This window comes from Diabrotica virgifera, chromosome 6, assembly GCF_917563875.1.
Source record: "Diabrotica virgifera virgifera chromosome 6, PGI_DIABVI_V3a".
Classification (NCBI taxonomy): domain Eukaryota; kingdom Metazoa; phylum Arthropoda; class Insecta; order Coleoptera; family Chrysomelidae; genus Diabrotica; species Diabrotica virgifera.
The window spans coordinates 224,345,364-224,370,443 of NC_065448.1; the positions used below are offsets into that span (position 1 = coordinate 224,345,364).

At 34.5% G+C, this 25,080-nt stretch overlaps 1 protein-coding gene across 1 annotated transcript in view; it reads left to right on the forward strand.

Moving 5' to 3' along the window:
* The window catches only part of LOC126887273 (zinc finger protein 665-like), a 175,796-nt gene extending 153,901 nt beyond the window's left edge, over nucleotides 1-21,895 (forward strand). The window contains exon 4 of the mRNA XM_050654689.1: nucleotides 10,231-21,895. Within this exon, the coding sequence (XP_050510646.1) occupies nucleotides 10,231-11,957 (1,727 nt within the window). The 3' untranslated portion in view covers nucleotides 11,958-21,895. The remainder of the gene's footprint in view (nucleotides 1-10,230) is intronic.
* The last annotated feature ends 3,185 nt before the right edge of the window (nucleotides 21,896-25,080 follow it).

Genomic DNA, 25,080 nt, shown 5'->3' on the forward strand with positions numbered 1-25,080 from the left:
CAGACAGTGCACAGATCAAATTATCGAACACAACTGTCCAAAATACATAATACATATTCTTCTTTAACAACGATTTGTTTGTTTTTTTTTCGGCAAAAGCACGCTTCAACTTGAAATGTTATGGGTTTGTAGACACGTAAAGGAGACGATAGATATCCGAGTGCATGTCATTGTTATAACACTCTGTTAAAAATTAAAAAAAAATTAAGATTTTTTTCTGTTTCAAAAATTATGCGATACATTTTGTGATTAGTGTAGTTTCTGCATAAATTTGTCTATACCAAAATGTGTACATTTGGTTTATATTTTAGGTTGTTCAAGCAGTAAGAACAGAATAAAAATGATGAAAACACCTGAACATTCATCACATGAAGAAGAAGATTTGGGTAGATACTTTGAAGAAAGAACATTAAGTAAAAAATATGAAGGTTCAAGCTGGAAATGGACTTTACAAATGTGCAATTTGTTTAAAACAATTTACTTCAGCAAGTACTCTGAAATCACATATGATGACTCACACTGGAGAAATGCCTTATAAGTGTGATACTTGTTTGAAACAGTTTACTGCACAAAATACCCTGAAATCACATATGGTGACTCACACTGGACATAAGCCTTAGAAGTGTGAAATTTGTTTTAAGCAGTTTGCTCAAGCCGGTAATTTGAAATCACATGTGATGACTCACACTGGAGGAAAGACTTACAAGTGCGAGATTTGTCTTAAGCAGTTTGCTCATGCCACTAGCTTGAAATCACACGTGATGACTCACACTGGAGAAAAGCCCTATAAGTGTGATATTTGTTTTAAGCAGTTTACTCAAGCAGGTTCTTTGAAATCACACATGATGACTCACACTGGAGAGAAACCTTACAAGTGTGATATTTGTCGTAAGCAGTTTACTCATGCCAGTAATTTGAAGTCACACATGATGACTTACACTGGAGAAAACCCTTACAAGTGCAAGATTTGTCTTAAGCAGTTTACTCATGCCAGTAGTTTGAAATCACACATGGTGACTCACACTGGAGAAAAGCCTTATAAGTGTGATATTTGTTTTAAGCAGTTTACTCAAGCCGCTCATTTGAAACCGCATAGGATGATTCACACTGGAGAAAAGTCTTACAAGTGTGATATTTGTTTTAAGCAGTTTACTCAAGCCAGTAATTTGAAATCACACATGATGACTCACACTGGTGAAAAACCTTACAAGTGCGATATTTGTCTTAAGCAGTTTACTCATGCCCATAGTTTGAAATCACACATGATGAGTCACACTGGAGAAAAGTCTTATAAGTGTGACATTTGTTTTAAGCAGTTTACTCAAGCCGATCCTTTGAAGTCACACATGATGACTCACACTGGATAAATCCCTTACAAGTGCAAGACAACAATCCCTTGTCTTAAGCCATTTACTCAAGCCAGGCATTTTAAATCACATATCATGACTCACACTGGAATAAATCTTCACAGATGTGAAATTTGTTCGAAGCAGTTTACTGCGGCAAGTACTTTGCAAAGACACTTGAGAATACACACTGGAGAAAAGCCTTACAAGTGCGAAATCTGTTTTAAGCAGCTTACTCGATCCGACCATTTGAAATCACACATGATGACTCACACTGGAAAAAGCCTCACAGATGTGAAATTTGTGTGAACAGTTATATCGTCGGTATACTGCGAAAACCAGGTAAATGTGGAAATACCGAAATCGAGAAAAAACGTTTTTAAAGTTTATTGCTTTATTTTGAATTAGGCGGACCAGTTGTGTTTGATATTCGATATGCTAATGAAAGATGCATATATCAGAAATAACATTCTATCATTAGTTTGAAAAAGTGAAGAGACCTAGCTGATTAACCCTAAATTTAAGATCAAGGTGCGATCACTTACCTAGTTTTACCTGTAAATCAAAATAAATCACACTGTATTAAAGACACTTATCAGCTTTTTACTGAATATGGTAGATATACAGCAGTAGAAATATATTGTTTTCCGGCAAATATATATGTGCGTTAATTGGTTTTACATGCAACAGAACTTTGATTTTATGGAAGTTAGTAGCGATATATTGTTTTATTTGAAAATGAAAAGTTGGTTAGGTGTAACTTATTTGTTTATTATATAAATTATCTGCTGAATGGTAAATTGTATCATTTATTGAGTTTTACCTGTATGTAGAACGTAAAAAGCTGAGAATTTTGGTATACTTAACTCAATATTTTAAAATTTGTCATTTACCTGGTTTTCGCAGTATACCGACGATATGCAAGGAATTTGAGAACATATGTCACAATAAACTACCCCAGATTACCGAAATACCATTGAAAAATAATATTTCAAATCAACCATGATAGTTATCGTTCACCCTAACCTAGCTCAGATTCCCAAGTTGTGTGTTCGTCTTGTCCTAATCAAAAATATGAGCAATGAACATCTGAATTGGAAGCAAACAAAACAATATTTAACTAATCATGTTTATTCCTCAATAAAGATATAAATATAATAAAATATAATTTACATTCAATAACATAATATATATTCAGATTCTTGCCAAAAACTAACAATTCTTGGATTATACTTATGGCTTTTGGTATTGGTTCGATTGTAACTCCTTGATGTCGAATGGTACTGCTGTTTCTGAAAGTGACTCTGAGATTCTAAATGTTGCATTCCACCCGGCCTATGGATGTTGGTTGGTCGTTGCAGTATAGATGGTCATTATATGGTCCTCTTGGTTGTATCGTCGGCGACGGAGGATGCTTGAGGCTCCCGAAGGGAGAAAGGTGATTTTTATTCCCAAAAACTAGAAGACAAACCATATATGTATTAGTGACATCAAGAAGTATCCTTTCCTTGCCAAATAATCGTAAAAGTAGCAAATGGCAAAGGAATAAAACAAAATTAATAGCAATGATTACTAGTTAAATTATTTGATTACCACGTGCATGCTACTAGGTAAAAAGATTATCGTAACAAAGCACATGGGTAATGTGTAGAGATTTGGAGGTTAGATACGAAAAAATGATTATAAAACTATTAATGTAGAAATATAAATGAATATATTCGGGCCTTTGTTTCCACTCTTAGTTGTTTGTTTTTCCAAATTATGTCGTTTATATTATATTATGAAATCAACCCCAACTCAAGAATATCCGTCACAAAAAAATTATAGCATGTGATCTGTCTTTAAAAAGACAACCAAATGCAACGACAGTAAAATTCTCGCGTTAGAGACTTCATAGTAAATCACAAGGGAAAACCAGGAAAAAAACTTTGTGATACTATCCCGACATCGTAAGTATTTGGTCTTACATTTAATTTACTCTCAAAAAATAATACCAAATTCTGACTTGTAACATGTTTAAATTATAAATAATATTCATAATACTAGATATATAAGTAATACTAAAATATAAAATATGTACTAGCTCGATATTATTGACTTACTAATCTTGGTGTTTTCTTTCTATTGACTTCCTCTTTCAGTATGGGTAACCACATCCTACTGCATTCTACCGAGGAATTTGCGACACAATTGGTTTCATTTAGCATAATTAGAGCCGCTTCTTTTTATTTTTCTCTTTTTACTATCTGATTCTTTCAGGACTATACTTGAATCTCTCCACTGAACTCTATGTTCATTATCCCATGCGTGTTGACATATTTGAGATCTATCAAATTCTCTATTTTTAATATAAGACTGATGTTCACTTATTCTAACGTCTAATGGTCTTGATGTCTCACCTAAATAAAATTGTTCGCATTCACAAGGTATTTTATAAATGCAATTCTTTGTTCTTTCTTGATCATTGTTAGGTTTAGTTTTAGATAGAATAGATCTCAATGTGTTTGTTGTTTTGAATGTTGTTGAAATGTTGAATTTATTTCCTATTGTTTTAAGTTTCTCGAATAGTCCTTTTATATATGGTATTGATATTTTCCTCGTATTATTTCTTGTGAATGTTGTAGGATCCCGTTCTAAGTTGTTCTGTTCCATTCAACGGAATGGACAATTGAATTGACAACGGCACCCGATTTGGTCGTCGAAATGTTAATAAAATTATTTTTCCACCTACCTCTACCGAAAGTATACTTTTCCTGACCTGATTGTAGGGAGAAAAATATGTTTCCTCCCTAGGGAGGAGAAGTAAAAGTGACGTCATGGTAATTCATTCATGAAATATAACTTATTGACGCCCTGTACAATATCTATTTTCTATTACGTAAGTTTCCATACCTTTTAACGTTTATTTATAAATCACCCTGTATTTTGCAGAATGGTAAAAAACAGTAAATTGTTATTTTGATTTAACAATGTTTACATAAATAATTTGAGTTATATTTGACAGTTGACAGTTATATTGTACCTACTTGTTAGTTTTAGTTCTAATAAATTTTGTTGGTTAGTTACATAAATAAATTAAGTAAAAATGAAAAAATTACTTGTTATTTGAGGAAGGTGGAAAAACCATATGTATAACATGGGAGTAAAGTGCCTTTTCCTCCCTCGAATGATTACTGCCCTCCGCTACGCGTCGGGCAGTAAACTTCATTCTCGGCAGGAAAAGTAGCACTTTCCTCCCTCGTTATACAAATTATACAAATGTTTTCATTTTAATTGTGGCTTATTTCCCATATAAATAATTAATCATAAAAATGCCACAAGGAAATAGCTTCAAAACAACAATAAAAAGAATATCAGCCCACTCGTTAATATCCCAATCAACATGTTCTGGTGCAAAACTTAAACATGTTATACGGTGTGCACTCGTTAACAGCAGAGAAGTAGCAACCATTCTGGCTCTGATTCCAAATTACCTTAATCTGTTTATAACCAAATTGGCACTTTACGAAACGAACCTTACGAGCCACGGGCTATGGAAACCTCATTTTGCAGTTGTTAAGCTGTAATATGTTGAGTACGCAAAGTCTTCAGATGTAAATAGCGTTCATCTGCTGGGTTCGTAAACCTGGGAAGTTTTGGAACTGGTCTTCTTGTGTATCCTCCACTTTCTCTATTTATACCTTCTTAAAGCACTTAAAATACTGGATTGGTGGATTCCCATAGATATCGCTGCGACCGTCCATCTCAAATTAAAGCTACAATTTGGACTGCTTGTTCTGACGTTATATTACTCATTTTTTGTAAAAGACCACACTCCCTCATTGAAAAGTCGAGCAGACATAGTACACAGATCAAATTCTCGAACACAACTGTCCAAAATACATATTCTTCTTTAACAACGTTTTGTTTTTTTTCGGCAAAAGCACGCTTCAACTTGAAATATTATGGGTTTGTAGACACCTAAAGAAGACGATAGACATTCGAGTACATGTACAAACAACACTCTGCTATAAATTAAAAAAAAATAAAGATTTTTTTCTGTTCCAAAAATTATGCGATACTTTTTGTGATTAGTGTAGTTTCTGCATATATTTGTCTGTATACCAAAATGTGTACATTTGGTTTATATTTTAGGTTGTTCAGGCAATAAGAACAGAATAAAAATGATGAAAACACCTCAAGATTCATCTCATGAAGAAGAAAATTTGGGTAGTAACATTGAAGAAAGAACATTAAATAAAAACATGAAAGTTCAAACTGGAAGTGGACCTTACAAGTGTGCAATTTGTTTAAAACAATTTACTGCAGCATGTACCCTGAAATCACATATGATGACTCACACTGGAGAAAAGCCTTACCAGTGCGAAATTTGTCTTAAGCAGTTTACTCAAGCCAGTAGTTTAAAAGCACATTTTTTGAGAATACACAGTGAAGACACGCCTTACAAGTGTGATATTTGTGTGAAACAGTTTACTGCACCAAGTGCTCTGAAATTACATATGATGACTCACACCGGAGAAAAACCTCATAAATGTGAAATTTGTTTGAAACAGTTTATTGTAGCTAGGGATCTGAAATCACATATGGTGACTAACACAGGAGAAAAACCTTACAAGTGTGATATTTGTTTGAAGCAGTTTACTGATGCAAGTAATTTGAGAAGACATGTGATAACACACACTGGAGTAAAGCCTTACAAATGTGAAATTTGTTTGAAACAATTTGCTCAGGCAACTAATTTGAATATACATTTGACAACACACACTGGAGAAAAGCCTTACAAGTGTCATATTTGTTTGAAAGAGGTTAGTAAAGCCAGTAGTTTGAAATCACATATGATGACTCACTCTGGAGAAAAGCCTTATAGGTGTGATATTTGTTTGAAGCACTTTACTCAGGCAAATAATTTGAAAGCACATTTGAGAATACACACTGGAGAAAAGCCTTACAGGTGCGAAATCTATTTTAAGCAGCTTACTCGAACCGACCATTTGAAATCACACATGATGACTCACACTGGAAAAAGCCTCACAGATGTGAAATTTGTGTGAAACAAGGGAAAAATGCAGTTTTTGTTTTTTTTTTTATTCAGAGTTGGACCACCATCTCCATATAGCTATTTCTGCCTCTCAAACGTCATCGGTGGAGCTTTGCAGTCACAACTCTAAATCAAATATTACAGCCTGCCTTATTTAAGGGAAACTACCGCGAATGCGATAATTCCACCTTTTCCACCAGGAAAACGAAAAGTCTCAGACACAAAGTTTACTGTAATAAAACAATTAAAATAATTGAAATAAAATAATAAACAATATTTTAAATCTAAGACTCTTCGCCAAAAGAAACTGCTTTCTGGTTGCATCCTGAATCTCCGGCTTTAACAATTTATAAGCACCGAGATGACGAATATAGAAGAAAGCAGAAAGGACAACTGTAACGTATCTACTCTCTTTTCGTCTAGGAAAAGAGACGAAAGACAGTTTTAAGTACTCAAAAATCTGAGTAAAGATGAATAAGGGAGAAAGGCAGTTTTTGTTTTTATTTGATTCAGAGTTGGACCACCATCTCCAGATAGCTATTTCTGCCTCTCAGGCGTCATCGGTGGAGCTATGCAGTCACAACTCTAAACCAATGTTCCATCCTTGTTCCTATTTACTCAGATTTTTGAATAGTTGAAACTGTCTTTCGGCTCTTTTCCTAGACGAAAAGAGAGTAGATACGTGACCGTTGTCCTTTCTGCTTTCTTCTACATTTGTCGTCTCCGTGGTTATAAATTGTTAAAGCCGGAGATTCAGGATGCAACCAGAAAGCAGTTTCTTTTGACGAAGAGTCTTAGATTTAAAATATCGTTTATTATTTTATTTCAACGATAAACGATTGTTATAGATGTTATAGATAAACGAATAAGAATAATCGCGGAAGAGACACTAGACGAGTCACAAAGCGGAAGGAGCATACAAGATCATATTATATTCACGCTAAAACAAATAAGTGAAAAAGCGCTTCAAGAGAAAAATAACATATACTTAGCCTTATTAGACCTAGAAAAGGCCTTCGACAAAGTACCCAGACAGAGAGTGTGGAAAGTGCTAAGAGAGAAAGGTGTAGGACATAAAATGATACGAATCATCCAGAAAATATATAGCCAGAATATGAACTCGGTGATTAGTAACAATTGATCAAACACTTTTACAGGGCACAACAGGAGGACTAAGACAAGGCGGAGCACATGCCCAACACTGTTTATTTTGTTTATGGACCAAATAATTATATTGATGCAAGAAATTTGAGAACACACACTGGGAGTAGGGAAAAGCCTTACAAGTGTGATATTTCTGTTAATCAATTTACGTAAATTTGAAATCACGTTTGAAAAGGACACACTACAGTAGTGCGTTTGTTTAATGTAATTTATTAACAGGTTGACTGCCACAAAAGAATATTTAAAAAAGTATATTGTGCCAAGTTGAAAAAAGTGCATCTGGCAACCAATTGAAATACTTCGATTATAGGCTTTTCATTCACAGTCATTTGTTTGGAGCTTCTGTCATGTGTCGCATAATATTAATATATTTATCTACGTCATACGTTATGGGCATCTACCAATGATACAAACCAAAGACGTATGACATAGATATATTAATATTATGTGACACATGACAGAAGCTGGAAACAAATGACAATCGATGAAAAGCCCTATTAGTGATTCTCATTGATTCAAGTCTCATCATGAACTGAACGACCGCTTCTGTCATGTATTATTGCGCCGAGTGGTTGCATTGACTAATATTCCATCAGTACATAGAGGTTTGATAGTTAGTAAGACAATCACAGTCAACTCAAGGTAACGCTTCTTATTCTGGACCAACAAATGTAGTGATTAACCTATCAGAGCGCCTTTTTTGAATTTAGGATGTATGATAGTAGTTGATAACTAGGTATGTACTATACAAGCCTCTAAATTTTACTTGACAAGGGAACGCACTATATTGGGACTTCTTCTTCTTCATGTACCATGTCCTTTCAGAACGTTGGTTACCATCATAGCTATTTTAATTTTATTCACTGCCACCCTGAATAGCATGCTTTTATCAACACAACAATCTCTTGTCACGAAATACATGTCCGAAATACTCTTGATACATGTCCGAAATACTCCAGCTTTCTCTGCGTGATCCTTTTTATAATCTCGGCAGTCCTGCTGAGATATTCTATTATTGTGGAGTGCTCTTCTATAGCACTACATTTCGACACCATAAAGTAGGACTGAGAACACGTAGCAGCAAAATAAGCGGATCCTCAATGCCAATTTTAGGTCTCTTACATAACACCTTGGGCATTCTTCTAAAAACGGCTCTGGCGTGTTCTAACCTAGATTTAATTTCGTAGTGACTTTCTCTGTTACAATTTGATTGCTGTCCAAGGTATACGATTTTATTAACTTGCTCAAGTTTGGTATTATTTACATAATATAGACGAATTATATTCTGTTGTTTACTTATTACGAGTATAAGTACAAAACTTACTGTGAAACTTGTGAAGGTCAACCACACCTTTGTTTATATTGTTTCAACAAACAATCCAAATAACTGATTATTTTTAATTTCTTTCATGTTTTTATTTAATTGTTGTATGTTATTTTGTTTGAAATGAATATTATATTTTTTACTCAAAATAAATAAATACATGTCAAAATTTCGATACCATTTCAGTCTCACCTATTTGTCAAAATAAAAACTGTTATGGGATAAAACTGATATGGGACCGTGCAAGTTCGGCAAAGCGACCTCTATTTCTACGCTCTGTACTTTTATTCGCACTTTTAATTATATTGGCCAATTATATTAGTCCTGGTTGCTGGATAATTGTCAAGGCCATAGTCCAAAAAAATAATAAGAAAAAATAAGATGCAGGTTATGTTATGCAAACATAAACAATCGTATGTAGTAAATAAAATTAGTTATTAAAATGCAGTACTGCAAGCAAAATACAATTAATTAAATTTTTCTGCTTCAATGACAGAAGGTATGAAATATACGTCAATTTGACAATTTCAATTGACAATATGAATTATTTACGATAGTTGCAATATTTCTCCGCGGCTCGCGCACGGTCGTTTCTCGTTTCCCTTCCAAGTACTTGCACACCGCGAAATGCCACAGCGGTCGAATACTGCAATAGCTTCCGAAGTGGAAATCGTAACGTCAAATAAACTTAATTTTAAAGTAAAATTGTGACTTATTCCCAACAAAAATAATAATTAGCTTATAAGTATGAAATTTGTTTTTAACAATTTGCTGTTTATCGCATACTAAATATAAAATTTCATTAAAGTTATTAAATGAAAATGTTTGCTTTTTTTCTCTCCTTACATATATTTTCCTTCGCCTCAATCAAAAAATGTTTTTAAGGAAAGATGCACAGATTTATGTTACGAAAATTTTGGTACCAAATATTGATTATTTTAAAAAACGGAGGCTCATATCTAAATAACCACAAACTGGAAGTCTCTTTTAATGATTTAGTTTGTTTATAACATTTATTTCATCTACACTTTTGTTACTTTTTATTCTTGTTTTAAATTGAGGCGCTCAGATCAACAGTGGCCTAACCCCAAAAACGAAGTTTTGAGATAAATACAATCTTTGCATTCACATTTACATTATGCTTATGGGATGGAGCTACAAATTATGTAGCACTATTTATCCAAATATAGAGGTAGGTTGTGTAGACCCTTGTTAATCCGAAGATTTAATATTGCTGCTTTTATTGATATATTAATAAAAAAATGCTTAATTTTTGGCTTAGGCCACTGTTGCTATGAGCCTCAATTATATTTATAGTTTCTGCAGACTAAAATGTGTACATTTGGTTTATATTTTAGGTTGTTCAGGCAATAATACCAGAATAAAAATGATGAAAACACCTGAACATTCATCTCATGAAGAAGAATATTTGGGTAGATACATTGAAGAAAGAACATTAAGTAAAAATATTAAAGATCAAACTGGAAATGGACCATACACATGTGCAATTTGTTTAACACCATTTACTGCAGCATGTACCCTGAAATCACATATGATGACTCACACTGGAGAAAGGCCTTATAAGTGTGATACTTGTTTGAAACAATTTACTGCACCAAGCGCTCTGAAATCACATATGGTGACTCACACTGGAGAAAAGCCTTACAAGTGCGAGATTTGTCTTAAGCAGTTTACTCACGCCAGTAGTTTGAAATCACATATGATGACTCACACTGGAGAAAAGCCTTATAAATGTGATACTTGTTTGAAACAGTTTACTGCACAAAGTGCTCTGAAATCACATATGATGACTCACACTGGAGAAAAGCCTTATAAGTGCAAAATTTGTTTTAAGCAGTTTACTCAGGCTGGTCATTTGAAATCACACATGATGACTCACACTGGAGAGAAGTCTTACAAATGTGAAATTTGTTTTAAGCAGTTTGCTCAAGCCGATCATTTGAAATCACATATGATGACTCACACTGGAGAAAAGCCTTACAAGTGCGAGATTTGTCTTAAGCAGTTTACTCACGCCAGTAGTTTGAAATCACATATGATGACTCACACTGGAGAAAAGCCTTATAAGTGTGATACTTGTTTGAAACAGTTTACTGCACAAAGTGCTCTGAAATCACATATGGTGACTCACACTGGAGAAAAGCCTTATAAGTGCAAAATTTGTTTTAAGCAGTTTACTCAGGCTGGTCATTTGAAATCACACATGATGACTCACACTGGAGAGAAGTCTTACAAATGTGAAATTTGTTTTAGGCAGTTTGCTCGAGCCGATCATTTGAAATCACATATGATGACTCACACTGGAGAAAAGCCTTACAAGTGCGAGATTTGTCTTAAGCAGTTTACTCACGCCACTAGTTTGAAATCACATATGATGACTCACACTGGAGAAAAGCCTTATAAGTGTGATACTTGTTTGAAACAGTTTACTGCACAAAGTGCTCTGAAATCACATATGGTGATTCACACTGGAGGAGAGCCTTACAAGTGTAAAATTTGTTTTAAGCAGTTCACTCAAGTCGCTCCTTTGAAATCACACAGGATGACCCATACTGGAGAAAAGGCCTATAAGTGTGACATTTGTCTCAAACAGTTTACTCAAACCGGTAATTTGAAATTACATATGATGACTCACACTGGAGAAAAGCCTTATAAGTGTGATATTTGTTTGAAACACTTTACTCAGGCAAGTAATTTGAAAACACATTTGAGAACACACACTGGAGAAAAGGCCTATAAGTGTGACATTTGTCTCAAACAGTTTAGTCAAACCGGTCATTTGAAATCACACATGATGACTCACACTGGAGAAAAGCCTTTCAAGTGTAAAATTTGTTTTAAGCAATTCACTCAAGTCGGTTCTTTGAAATCACACATGATGACCCACACTGGAGAAAAGGCATATAAGTGTGACATTTGTCTCAAACAGTTTACTCAAACCGGTCATTGGAAATCACATATGATGACTCACACTCGAGAAAAGCCTTACAAGTGCGAGATTTGTTTTAAGCAGTTTACTCATGCCCAAAGTTTGAAATCACACATTATGAATCACATTGGATAAAAGCCTTACAAGTGTAAAATTTGTTTTAAGCAGTTTACCCAAGTCGGTCCTTTGAAATCACACATGATGACCCACACTGGAGAAAAGGCCTATAAGTGTGACATTTGTCTCAAACAGTTTACTCAAACCGGTCATTTGAAATCACACATGATGACTCATACTGGAGAAAAGCCTTACAAGTGTCATATTTGTTTGAAACAGGTTACTCATGCCACTAGTTTGAAATCACACATGATGACTCACTTTGGAGAAAACCTCACAGATGTGAAATTAGTGTAATACAGTTTATTGATGCAAGGAATTTGAAATCCAATATGAGATATCACACTGAAGAGCTTTACATGTGATATTTCTTTTAATCAATTTACGCAGGTAATGCATTTGAAAAGACACAGGATATCAGCTTTTTATAAGTATTGTTTCGAAGTTATTTCCTTGCGGCATCTTAAGAGGGTAGGCGCAAAATTTCGGGTTAATGCTTTTTAAATACATTCAGTTTTTTCGAATCCTGAAAAAACTAATAAATATTTTTGAAAAATTTAATGTAGAATGAAAGATTACATTATTGCCGACGGCCGAAAGTCACTTACGACAGAAACGCATTAGAGAGTCGCAGAAGTGACTCGAGTCATCGCGGACTACTCTAGCTCAGATTCTTTACGTTGTTTTTAATCTTCATGAACGCATTTGGAAGTCGCGGAAATACAAGGAAAAGTTATTTACCAGCAATTTTATTGCTGAAATCGAATCTTATGATTGTATATATTAATAATATATGTATGCAAAGTCCGCAGATAGTGTGCTACTTTTTTATAAACAAAATGGCGCCCAAAAATCGAGTTTTTCTCAATTTTTGCTCTATAACTCCAAAGATTTTAACTTTACACCAATAACGCCCAAATAAAAATTCACCGTAATTAAATTCTGCATAGAGACGTGTTTTTCCCGATTTACTTCGACGAAAATTTTCCCCGGAAAATGCGGGTTTTTCCAACATCTTTAAATTTCAACTAAAATTTTAGATAAGTAATTGTTTATCAATAATTAAATAACTTGGTAATATAAAAGCTAATTAAGGGTTGTCACTCCCGAAGGTACTTTTTAAAAAGGCCCTTTTAAAAGTTACAACGAACAAACTAACAGCACTTTATTTAATATAAATTATAACTATATTGAAAATGAATTTTACAAGTATTTATACATAATTAATTGATGAGGTATATATTGTGGAAATGTTGAAACTGCTGATCGGCTGGACTATTGGACTGCAATACCGCTGACATCCGGGGTTATCGTACTGTAATTTCTCCATCCCCTGGGGAAGTTTTGTGAGGGATGAACAAAACTGAATGCACAGCATCTGGGATTTCTGGCCTCTGGTCGGTAGGGTCTTCTATTGTGGTTGGATGCTGGTCCTCTTTTTCTCTTTTCCATTTCCTTAACTTCAGGTATCCAAAAGTTAGGATAATTGTAACCAGGATATATATGGGTGGTGTCCACAAATGGCTTTGGTCCGTATTTGTAGGAAGGATGGACTGGAATCTTTCTTCTTCTTGTGTTAACTTATGAAGTTCGTCTAAGGGGATTCTGTCTAATTTTAAGGGTTTGACTATTGGATGCCCTTCTGGAAGAGTAGTTATCTTGATTTTTGGTAATGTTAGTGGTTCCTCTTTGACTGTTGTTTTGGAGTTGAGGTATACTTCATTATTGGTCCTTACTTCGCATCCTGGAGGTAGTTCTATCAGATAAGTTCCTTCGAGTACTTCTATTTCGGTTGTGCCGCAATGGGTGGATACCTTGGTAGCTTTTGGGAAAACAGCGACGTAGTGTGCATCTGATATCTTCTGTATGATCGTTCTGGTCACAGTAACGGGAACACTTTGGCATTGGGCGGCATCATTGACTAACTGAAGGATTTGGATGATGCAGTCATCAGTCTGTTTACTTTCTTGTGGGAATTTCTCTTGACAGATGAATATTTTGGATTCGCTTCGTTTACATGGTAGATCCATATATAGGAAAGTGTCTGAGTTATATGCTAGGTATGGACCAGGAGGAATGATTATTGTACGATTGGTAGTTGGGAGTGAGTACAAATGGAAATAGGTAAACGACCTGGAATGAAGAATAGGAAAATGTAAAATGAAAACAAGGGTGTGGTTCGTGAAGTAGCCATCAATCTCTACAATGTCATAATATTTGGATAGGTCTTCCTCTTGAATATAGGGAATCTGTGATGCAGGATGATGTTCAAGCATTTTCTGTACTGTCCATTCTATTTCTTCTGGTTTGATGAGACCATTATGTAAAGTTTTGATCCTTGCGAACGTCACTGCTGTTTGTAGATCGTCAAGTATCTGTATAATTGTTTGCAAGTTCAGGTTTATCTGATCTAAGATGTTTCGGACTTGCATATAATGACTAAAATTGAAAACAAATTGGTTCAATTCTGGTTTTATTTTGTTGGTCTCTTCGGCTATAATTTCTTGGTTGTGAGTTAATAGTGAAATAGTATTGTTGTAATTAGTCATTATTCTCTTGTTTAGGCTCAGTTGGCTGTTGATATTTGTAATGATGTTCTGTTGGCTATTTTCGAGTGATTTAATGGCAGCATTGTATCTCTCGGCATCGTCTTGATCTAAGTTACCAGAGATAGATTTTATTATGCTTCCTAATCCATTTATAAGTCCTCTTCTGCTTCTTGATGCTGGATATATTGTCTGGAGTTTATCTCTTGCAGTTTGGAGTAGGTACTGTATTGCTTTATCAAAATTTTGTAGGCTGTCAAAATATGGTTGACTAAGTCCATCTTCTATTGCTCTGCTGATTGTAATGTATTGAGATTCTATGGAGCTGATTTCTTCTGCGATGGGTTCTAGATGAAAATAGTGGATGAAATCGTGAGTGCTGGTTTGAATTCTGGCTTCTCCAATTTTAACGGGGAGGATCCCTGGATTGTCCTTCAGGTTTTGGATTTGAACTTGTTGGGCTGCTACTAAGGTACATCTGTAAAGTATTTTTACCATTAGTCTTTGGCTGATGTTTGATATTCTTTTTGTGTATTGTTGTATCTTGGGTGTCAACAGTAACTGTATTGTTATTTTTCACAATTCTGGAAGAAAATCTTGGAAGTAGTTTGTTTCTCTTTAGTGTTTTTCTGGTGTATACTTTGGTGCTCGGCTTGTAGGTTATCGGTGCTTCTCTTTTTTCATTTAATTTATCAATATTTTTCTGCTTTGCTTCTTGTAATTTTTTGTTTATTTCTTTGTAGATTTCTTTTGTTTTTAATCTGTGATTCTGTGTATAGTTATTTATTAAGGTTCTGCTAATATCAATATCAAATGGATCTTGAGGATCTATATGACCGTTGAGAATTTCTATTGGTTTTTGTTTGGTTGATGAATGGATAGAGTTGTTGTATCCCAGAATAGCATATAACATCTGTTCTTTTATATTGAGATTTTTTCTTTTTTCTCTAAGTATTCGTAGATGTTCTAATATAGTGGAGTGGAAGCGTTCTATCATTCCATTTGACTGTGGGTTATCTGGCGTTGTGTAGTGGATGGCAATTTTGTGTGTATCAACAAATTCCTGGATAAGGCCGTTCTTGAATTCTGTTCCACTATCTGCGATTATCATATGTGGAAGTCCATGATGGGTGACAAAAAGCATGAAGGCGTTGAGCACATTGATTGCGTTTGATCCTTCTATTGGGTATGCTTGTCCATATTTCGAAAATGCATCAATTATTGTCAGAAACTTCTGTCCGGCAGCTTGAAATGTGTCTATGTGGATGATTTCGAGTGGTTTCGTTGGAGTTGGAGTTACCATAAATTTCGGCTTAACTGGATTTCTGTCGTATTTATTGGTTTGGCAGGTATCACAAATATTGATGACTTCTTCTATGCCTTTCTTCAGTGTTGGCCAGTAGTAGCGTTTTCTTATTTGAGCTTCGGTTTCGTTGATTCCTCTGTGGTTGGTCTTTCCTTGGTGGTAGTTTTCTATAATTTCCTTTTGCCTCTCTTCGCTGTTTACGTCTTCTAAGAATATGTTGCATTTGACAAGATCGAATGCGGAGTTTTTGAAAGTTTCACGTAGAATATTGCACATGGATTCATAAAGTTTATCGTCTTCGAACAAAATAGCGTATTTCTTCTTTGGGTCTACGTAGTTCTTGAAAAATTGAAAAATGTCGTTATGAAGATCGTTTCTTCCAAGTTGAACGTGCATTCTCTTCTTTGTTATAAAACATTGCTCTGTAATTGGTTTGGCTGGATTGTAGTTCACTAACTTCAAAATTATCTGGTTGTTGTAGCAGTTAAGTGGTTTCTCGCTGATTGGAATTCCCATTATCGGATTCTCTGCTGTAGAGTGTTTGCTGACATCTGAATCGTTGTCTTCTTGTTGATAAAGGGAGCTTGATGGCTGATCTTTTGAATTTTTCTCGTCCTGTGTGCTGTCTTCTTGTAGGAGTTCGTCTATTATTTTCATTTCTTCGGGAGTTAACGATGTTGTTTGATGTTTTTCTATTACTTTGTCCAAGTCTCCTATAGGGGTTGCTGGATTATGATTTTGTTGAAAGTCTTGAGGTCGGTCGGCTAGAAATTCTTCTAAGTCGGATAAAGAGCTGGGATGGTTGATCATGGATATATCGTCATCGTCTTTCTTCGACAGAAGTTCCATTATTTCTTCCATGTTTTTGTCAAGGCTGTTTACTTCTTTTGTATGGATTTCGACGCGGGATAAGGCATCTGCATTCGTATTTGATTTGCCTTTCTTATATATGACTTCGTAGTCGAATTCTTCTAACTTCAGTCTCCATCTGACAAGTTTTGAGTTTGGATCCTTAAGGGAGAATAGCCATTGTAGTGGTCGATGGTCGGATAAAATTTTGAATTTTCGTCCAAAAAGATAGGGGCGGAAGTATTTAGTGGCCCAGACGATTGCTAGCATTTCTTTTTCAATAGTTGAATATTTCAGTTCTGTTTCGTTTAAGGTTCTGGATGCATAGGCGATGGGTTTGTCCTTTCCTATTGGACCTTGGGACAGGATGGCTCCTATGGCGAAGTTACTAGCATCTGTGGTCAGGTTGAATGGCTTGGTGAAATCGGGATATTGTAGAAGTGGTTCGTTAACCAATAATCCTTTGCATGTTTTGATACAATTCAGGAACTCTTCTGTGTGTTCAATTTTTGCATCCTTTTTGAGACATGTTGTAAGTGGTTTCGTAATTTTTGCAAAATCCTTGATAAATTTTCTGTAGTAACCAAGTAGTCCTAAAAATCCTCGGATTTGCTTAGCTGTTTTTGGTATCGGATAATCTATGATTGCTTTGATCTTATTCGGATTTGGTTTTATTCCTTCGCAGGTTACGACATGGCCTAGAAAATCGACTTCCTTTTTGAGGAACTCGCATTTGTCTACTTGTATTTTGAATTTTGTTTCTCGTAGTCTTTCGAAAATCTTCTTCAGGTTTACCATATGTTCCTGGAGGGAGGTAGAAAAAACAATAATGTCATCCATGTAAACCAGACATATTTCTCCTGTGAGTCCTTTTAATACGTTGTCCATCACTCTTTGAAATGTTGAGGGTGCGTTTTTGAGTCCGAATGGCATTCTTAGGTATTCGTAATGGCCATTTTCTACATTGAACGCCGTTTTCTGAACATCTTGTTCGGCCATTTCAATTTGGTGGAATCCGCTGGCAAGATCTAGGGTGGAAAAGTATTGGCAGCGTCCAAGTTTGTCCAAAATATCTGTTATGTTCGGGATCGGATATCTGTCATCGATGGTCTTCTCATTTACTTTTCTGTAGTCAACAACTATTCGCCATTTGATCCTTCCTGAAGCATCTGGCTTTTTGGCCACGACCCAGATAGGACTGGACCAGGGTGATTGACTCGGTCTGATGATTTTCTGATCTAGCATTGAAGTGATTTGCTTACGTACTTCTTCCTTGTGGATGTGAGGATACCGATATGACTTGGTATAGACTGGAACTTCGTCTGTAGTTCTTATGCGGTGCTTTATCTGGTTAGTGAATGTTAATGGATCGTCGGGATTGTGAAATATATCGGCAAATTTCCTGCATAGTCGTCTTATGTGTAGTTCTTCCTCGGGATTCATATGATCAGTTCTCAGGAGAGGATCAACATCTATAGAACTGTTATTTTCCATGGGCAGAATATCTGTTGTGTATATATGGTGTTCTTGAAGATCTATTGGCTGGCTTTTGATTGGCTCGGTTAGTGCTACTTGGATGTATTCATCAGTATTATTGATTAATTCGGTCCAGGCAAGTTGATTGCATGCGACGCTTAGAGTTTCTCGTAGGATAGCACCTTCGACTTCTTGTCTTGGTATGATGATTGTACCTGAAGTTTCTTTCACCGGCAATCTGACTTGGGTAATTGTTTGGGGCTCTAACTGGACGGAGTAGAATTGTGATTTATTCGTCACATAGTAATTTATAGGGAGGATGGAATGCTCTGTAGTGAGTGTGGCTTCGGGAAAATTAAGATTTGCTTTTAGAAGTTTAAGATTATCAAGGCCAATGAGGCCATCAAAGGTTTTATGGAATTTAAAAAGATAAAATTTTAGGCTTTTATTAGAGTTAAATTCGGGAAAAATTGGAATTTCTACGCAATAATCTTGCGAATGATTCTGAAAAATGGAAGTTACTACAAATGGTTCATATTTAATATCATTTTTGTAAAATTTATGGGCTATGTCGGGATTAAGAAAAGATTTAGTGGCTCCTGTGTCAATTAGAAGTTTTAGGGGAGGATTTTGAATTTTGATATATGGGAGCTCTCTTTTCTCGGCATAGGAATGTAATTCTATTACGTTTCTTGATTTTCCTCTAGAAGTTGAGGAAAATTTTGACTATCGTCTGTAAATTCTTCATAATCGTACCCTTCTTGTTCACAATAAGGGTAGTCTTGGTAATTATCGCCGTAAGCGGCTTCATCATAATTGTTTTCTTCCTGTTCTACATTATACAGCTCCTCTACTGTAAATCTTGGGCTAGCTGTTTGTTGAAAACGGAAATTCCTTTGGGTAGGGGGTCGAGTAATAGATCGATCGACACTCATTGGTGTTGGTCTATATGACTGAGATGGGGCTGGTTTATGAGAATTAGGTAAATTTGGTCTAGAATGTTGTTGAAATGGAGTGATCTGTTGATTTTGTGGAAATCTGTGAGTTTGTGTTGGCCATCTTGGAGTATTATTTATAAATGGTTGTTGTTGAAAAGGCCCTTGATTTTGCCTAGGGAATGGCTGTTGCTGTTGCCATTGGGGCTTTGGCAACTGAGGTTGCCAGCGTGGAGGTTGAGTAGAATTTTGTCTCTGCGTATGTGGAGTGGCAGAAAATTTACTGGAGTTTGGTAAAGAATAGTTTTGCGACTTTTGCAAATATCGGATATTGTTTTCTTCTTGGATGTATTGAATAGCTAAAGCGAGGTTTGTTGGTCTCATGGATCGAATTGTCGATCCTAAAGGCTCTCTTAGTCCGGCTAAGAATGTAGTTAACGCTTGTTGCTGGAAAAATTCCTTTTTACTTTTCTTTACTTCTTCATTGTCATTATGAAGTTCAATATGATTAGAAATGGTATTTAGAAGAGACATAACTTTTTCATGAAATTGATGAGGGTTCTCATTTGGTCCCTGACGAAGATTAACTAGATCTCTAGTTAAAGAATTTTCATTTCGCTGGTCTGCGAAATTTTGAATAAGGGCTGTTCGTATTGACGGCCAGTCTTTACAGCCGTAAACGGAAATAATTTCTCTGGCTCTTCCTTTAATTTTATTCATGATTCCTCTAGAGAGCATAATATTTTGGAAATTTTCTGGGTTAGCATGGTCCCAAAAATGGGCTAAGAGCATTGTAATGACATCGATAAAATTATGGAGTTCGTTCGGATTGCCATCGTATTCTGGTACGATGGAAAGGTCTTTATTGACATCAAAAGTGGGGGCCATAATGGAATTAGTAGTTTCAGATGCTGGAGTTATAATTATGGAAGGTATTTCAAAAGAATTGGTGGGTATTTTATTATCAGCTAATGGAGAACTAGATTCTGTGTTTAATTCAAAAATTGTTGAAAGAGAATCACTTATTCTAAGAGATGATACTTGTGAAATTATATTAGAATTAGAAATAAGGTGAAATTTGCTTACAGGTATAAGATGATGCTTCGGTGCATTCCTTCTCGGTACACTTTTCTTTTCTTCTTTTAGCTTCTTTTCAGCTTTCTTCATAAATGTTGAACTCCTGGATGGAACTGCCTTAGTTCTTCCTGGAATCTGGTTCGGTAGCGGGTAAACGTTTGAGAACGACGAGGATCTTCCTGGAGACTCTCCCACTATCGTACTGCCTGCGCCAATTAAGGGTTGTCACTCCCGAAGGTACTTTTTAAAAAGGCCCTTTTAAAAGTTACAACGAACAAACTAACAGCACTTTATTTAATATAAATTATAACTATATTGAAAATGAATTTTACAAGTATTTATACATAATTAATTGATGAGGTATATATTGTGGAAATGTTGAAACTGCTGATCGGCTGGACTATTGGACTGCAATACCGCTGACATCCGGGGTTATCGTACTGTAATTAGCTCTTTTCGTATAGATAATAATTCCAGAAGCCGATGAAAATATTTAATGAACAGTTTAGCAACAATTTAATTACTAATTAAAAATTTACGGTCGCCATAATAACCACAATAATTATGATACATAAGAATAACTATGATTTTTGTATAAAAAGATACTCTATCTATCTAACGTACTTTATAGAATTGAAATTGGACTATCTAAGCGGCCTCAGGAATATTTTAAAATTATAAACAATTTCTTGACTTATAAAATATAAACAATTAGAATATCTCGGGAAATATTCAATTAAATTAAAACATGAAAACGGTACTGAAAAAAAGCGGCAGGCCGCTTCTTTTAAAAGAAAAAACGTTTAATTGTGATGAGTGGTTCCTGAGATACAACCGGTCAAATAGGTCTGGATCCCGCGTATGAAAAAGAAAGTTGATTAATAGCAAGCTGAAAATTTGTTAATAGCTTAAAGGTATCTAGTCGGATAAACTTTGATATATGGGAACACTGGAACTCTCATGCAAAAATCAGACTGCAACTTATCGCCTGTCATAATTCCTGTCGTTTGACATATTCTACATGTTCCACTCATTAAAACGCGCATTTGGTGATAAATAGCAGTCTGATTTTTGCATGAGAGTTTAATCTCTGTTCGGAGAGTTTAAGTCTGTTCTGTCGGACAAAATGTGCCGATTTCGTGGTCTGACCGTTCCAAATTTTTAACCTGTTTCACAATTAAATCTGCCCCTGTTCCAGTGTTCCCATATATCAATGTTTATCCGACTAGACACCCTTAAGCTATTAACAAATTTTTAGCTTGCTATTAATCAACTTGTGTTTCAGACGCGACGAGGACTTGATTCAATTTTTAATGAGAATCTCAAGTCTTCCACTGTCTTGTACGCGACGAGCCGCGTTCGCGACCCTCTAATGCGTTTCTGTCTTTAGAATAAACAAAAAGTTTCTTTTGAATAAGATATTTGAAATTAAAAATCATACTCAATTTTCTGTTCTTTTTCACCCCTGTAATTTATTTAAATAAACATAGAAGGTTTCAGGGACTTCCGGCAATCGGTAATAATGTAGTCTTTCGTTGTCTTTAAATTTTTCGAAAATATAAAATATACTTATTAGTTTTCTCAGAATTCGAAAAAAATTATTGCACTTAAAAAGCGTTGGCCCGAAAAATTTTGCGCCCACTCTCTTAATGCAATTTACTATGTTGTTTCGAATAAGCAACAATTTTACGTTAAAATAACTTTATTTGACTTTTCGATTACCACTTCGGAAATCGTTCTCAAAATACAAAACATTAATAAATTAAACACATTTTGTTTTTTTTTTCTTGGTAAAAAATATAATAATAATTTTATCAGACTCATTCATATTGACAATTAAAACATATTTTCTTCATTTTAAAGTAGATTATTTTAAAATGATACTACCAATATTTAATTAATTTTGCGAGTAACGTAAATGTAAGACTAAATACTTAATATGAGAGGTTTCTTCTCATGATTTACTATGGGATCACTAAAGCGCTGGTATATATTATACAAATATACAACGGCAAATATATACATACTTTTGGGAAATGTACCGATAGAAAGGGTTGTAAATACAAATACCTAGGAACCTGGATTTCAGACAATACTTATCAAACAAGGAAATAAGGGTCAGGATAGAAATAGCAAGAAATGCGTTTATAAAAATGAAAAAAATTATCTGCAACAAAGCCTTAGATATAGAACTGAGCGTAAGAGCTTTGAGGTGCTACGTGTGTTTTCGATAATGCAATATGAACTTAAAAGCTGGATATTGAAGCAAGAACACATAAATAAGCTACATTCCTTTGAAATGTGGTGTTACAGGAGGATGCTTAGAAAAGCATGGATACAGAAGAAAATTAACACGGAAGTATTGCGAGAAATGGGCAAAGAATACGAAATAATAAACACAATAGAAATAAGAAAGTACAATATCTGGAACACGTGATGAGGGGACAGCGATATGAACTGTTAAGACCAGAGGTGTCACCAGGATGATGCTAAGGGGGGTTACAACTACTTGATGGTCTCTGGGAGGTATGAAATAGTAATGGTGTTAAGCGTGTAGAGCTCAAAGTACATTCAAAAGGGGCGTTATAACCCCCCCCTGGTTACTCCTATGTCATATAGAAAACAATGTCAATAACTCGTTTCCTAGCGATATAGGGGATTAGCCAAAGCATTTAGATCTGAAATTTCAACAATATTTTATAAATAATCGACCGAATCAATATATTGATAAAATTAGTGACTGTGTTACACAACTGAATAATTTCTAATATAAAACTAGACATTTACAAAGTGCGATTTTTTATCAAATGAAAGCTAATGGGGAAAAATTCTTTGTGATAGTGAATAGTGTACAGTCCCTAAATGTAGCCGTGTTTACTGTTACGTTTGTAAACTGATTTCTACGAAAATTATTGTTCTTGTAACTTTTGATGGGTATAATGACTGGAAAAATAAGAATAGGATAGGACAGTTAATTCAACATGAGCGATCTCTTGAAACCTGCAAACCTTGAGATCTGCAAACCTTAACACGTTGACGGACACTGCGTCAAATTTATAAGCTATATTAATGGAAATTCGACGTCTATAGACGTTGTTGTCCGTCAACGTGTTAATTGAAGGAAAGATCGAAGGAAGAGGGGGATTAGGCAGGAAGATAATGTCAAACAATGGACAGGACTAAGAAACATAGGAGACCTAATACATATACTGCAAGGGATCGCGAAAAATGGTCAAACGTTATCGCGAACATCTATTAGTGGATTGCATAAGAAGAAAAAGAAGATTTCTTGAACATATTTCATCAAGGAACATATTTCATAACATACGTTAGTCAAGAGAAGTAGTATTTACACCAGGACAAATTGTAACATTAATGAAAAAAAGTTATTTATAAAAAAAGGAACATTTGAATAACGTTCTTCAACGAATAATAGCAACAAGCAACAACCAAATTATTTATAAAAGGAAATGATCATTTCGACATATATATATATATATATATATATATATATATATATATATATATATATATATATATATATATATATATATATATATATATATATACAGCGTGTCTACTTAAGTTGGAAACATATGGGAAACTTTTTTATTATTAATTTTACGAAAAAAAGTTATTCTTCATAAAAAGTTCTGCATGCCCCAAAACCTAAGATTCAATCATCAGATATTAAATTTTCTCAATATTATACGAGGTATGTATGAATTTCGGTCAAGGGTAAAGTACCTACCTTTATTTCTCTCAATATCGAAAATTTTTGACAAAAACTTGTTTGGAATTAAAAACTAAGATCAAATATGCAATTACATGCTTCTAATTGAAAAAAAAAATTTTCTCAAATTTATGGATACCCAATATCGTTTTTAATTATTACAAATATGATAACTCTTTTATTATTCATTTTACGAAAAAAAAGTTATTCTTCATAAAAAGATCTGCATGGTCTAAAATCTAAGACACAACCATGATATATCAACTTTTATTAATTTTATACGAGGTGTGTCAAAAAATATGAAATTCGCTCTCAAGATTATTGTACCTTTATATTTCACAATACTTTAATTAGAAGGATGTAATTGCATATTGAAACATAGTTTTTAATTCTAAACAACTTTTTTTAATAACCATTTTCAATATTGTGAAAAATAAAGGTACTTTACTCTTGAGTGAAATTCATATTTTTTGACATACCTCGTATAAAATTAATAAAATGTGATATCTGATAGTTGCATCTTCGGTCTTAGGACATACAGAGCTTTTTATAAAGAATATCTTTCTTTCGTAAAAGTAATAATAAAAGAGTTATCGGATGTGTAATAAATAAAACCGAAGTTAAGTATCAATAAATTTGAGAAAAATTTGGAAAATACTTTTTTTTTTCAATTAGAAGCATGTAATTGCATATTTGATCTTAGTTTTTATTTCCAAACAACTTTTCATAATAAGAATTTTCGATATTGAGAGAAATAGAGGTACTTTAGTCTTGAACGAAGTTCATATGTTTTGACACACCTCGTATAATATTGACAAAATTTGATATCTGATTATTGAATCTTAGGTTTTAGAGCATGCAGAACTTTTTTAAAGAATAACTTTTTTCCGTAAAATGAATAACAAAAAAGTTTCCCATATGTTTCCAACTTAAGTAGACACGCTGTATATATACAGGGTGTCCAGAAACTCTACCGACAAACGAAGACAGGAGATTCCTCAGATAATTTTAAGATAATTTAACCCAATTCACCTAGTCCGAAAATGCTTCCTAAGGGAGCTAGAGCTCTTTGAAGATGGCGTCATGTAATTAGTTTTTCTTAAATACCTCCAGAACGCTTCTATTTAGAAAAACGAAAATTGGTATACATATTTACTTTCCAGAAATTAATCGATTTCATTCATTGCGAATTTCTAGTACAGGTCATAGGCGTCCGTTT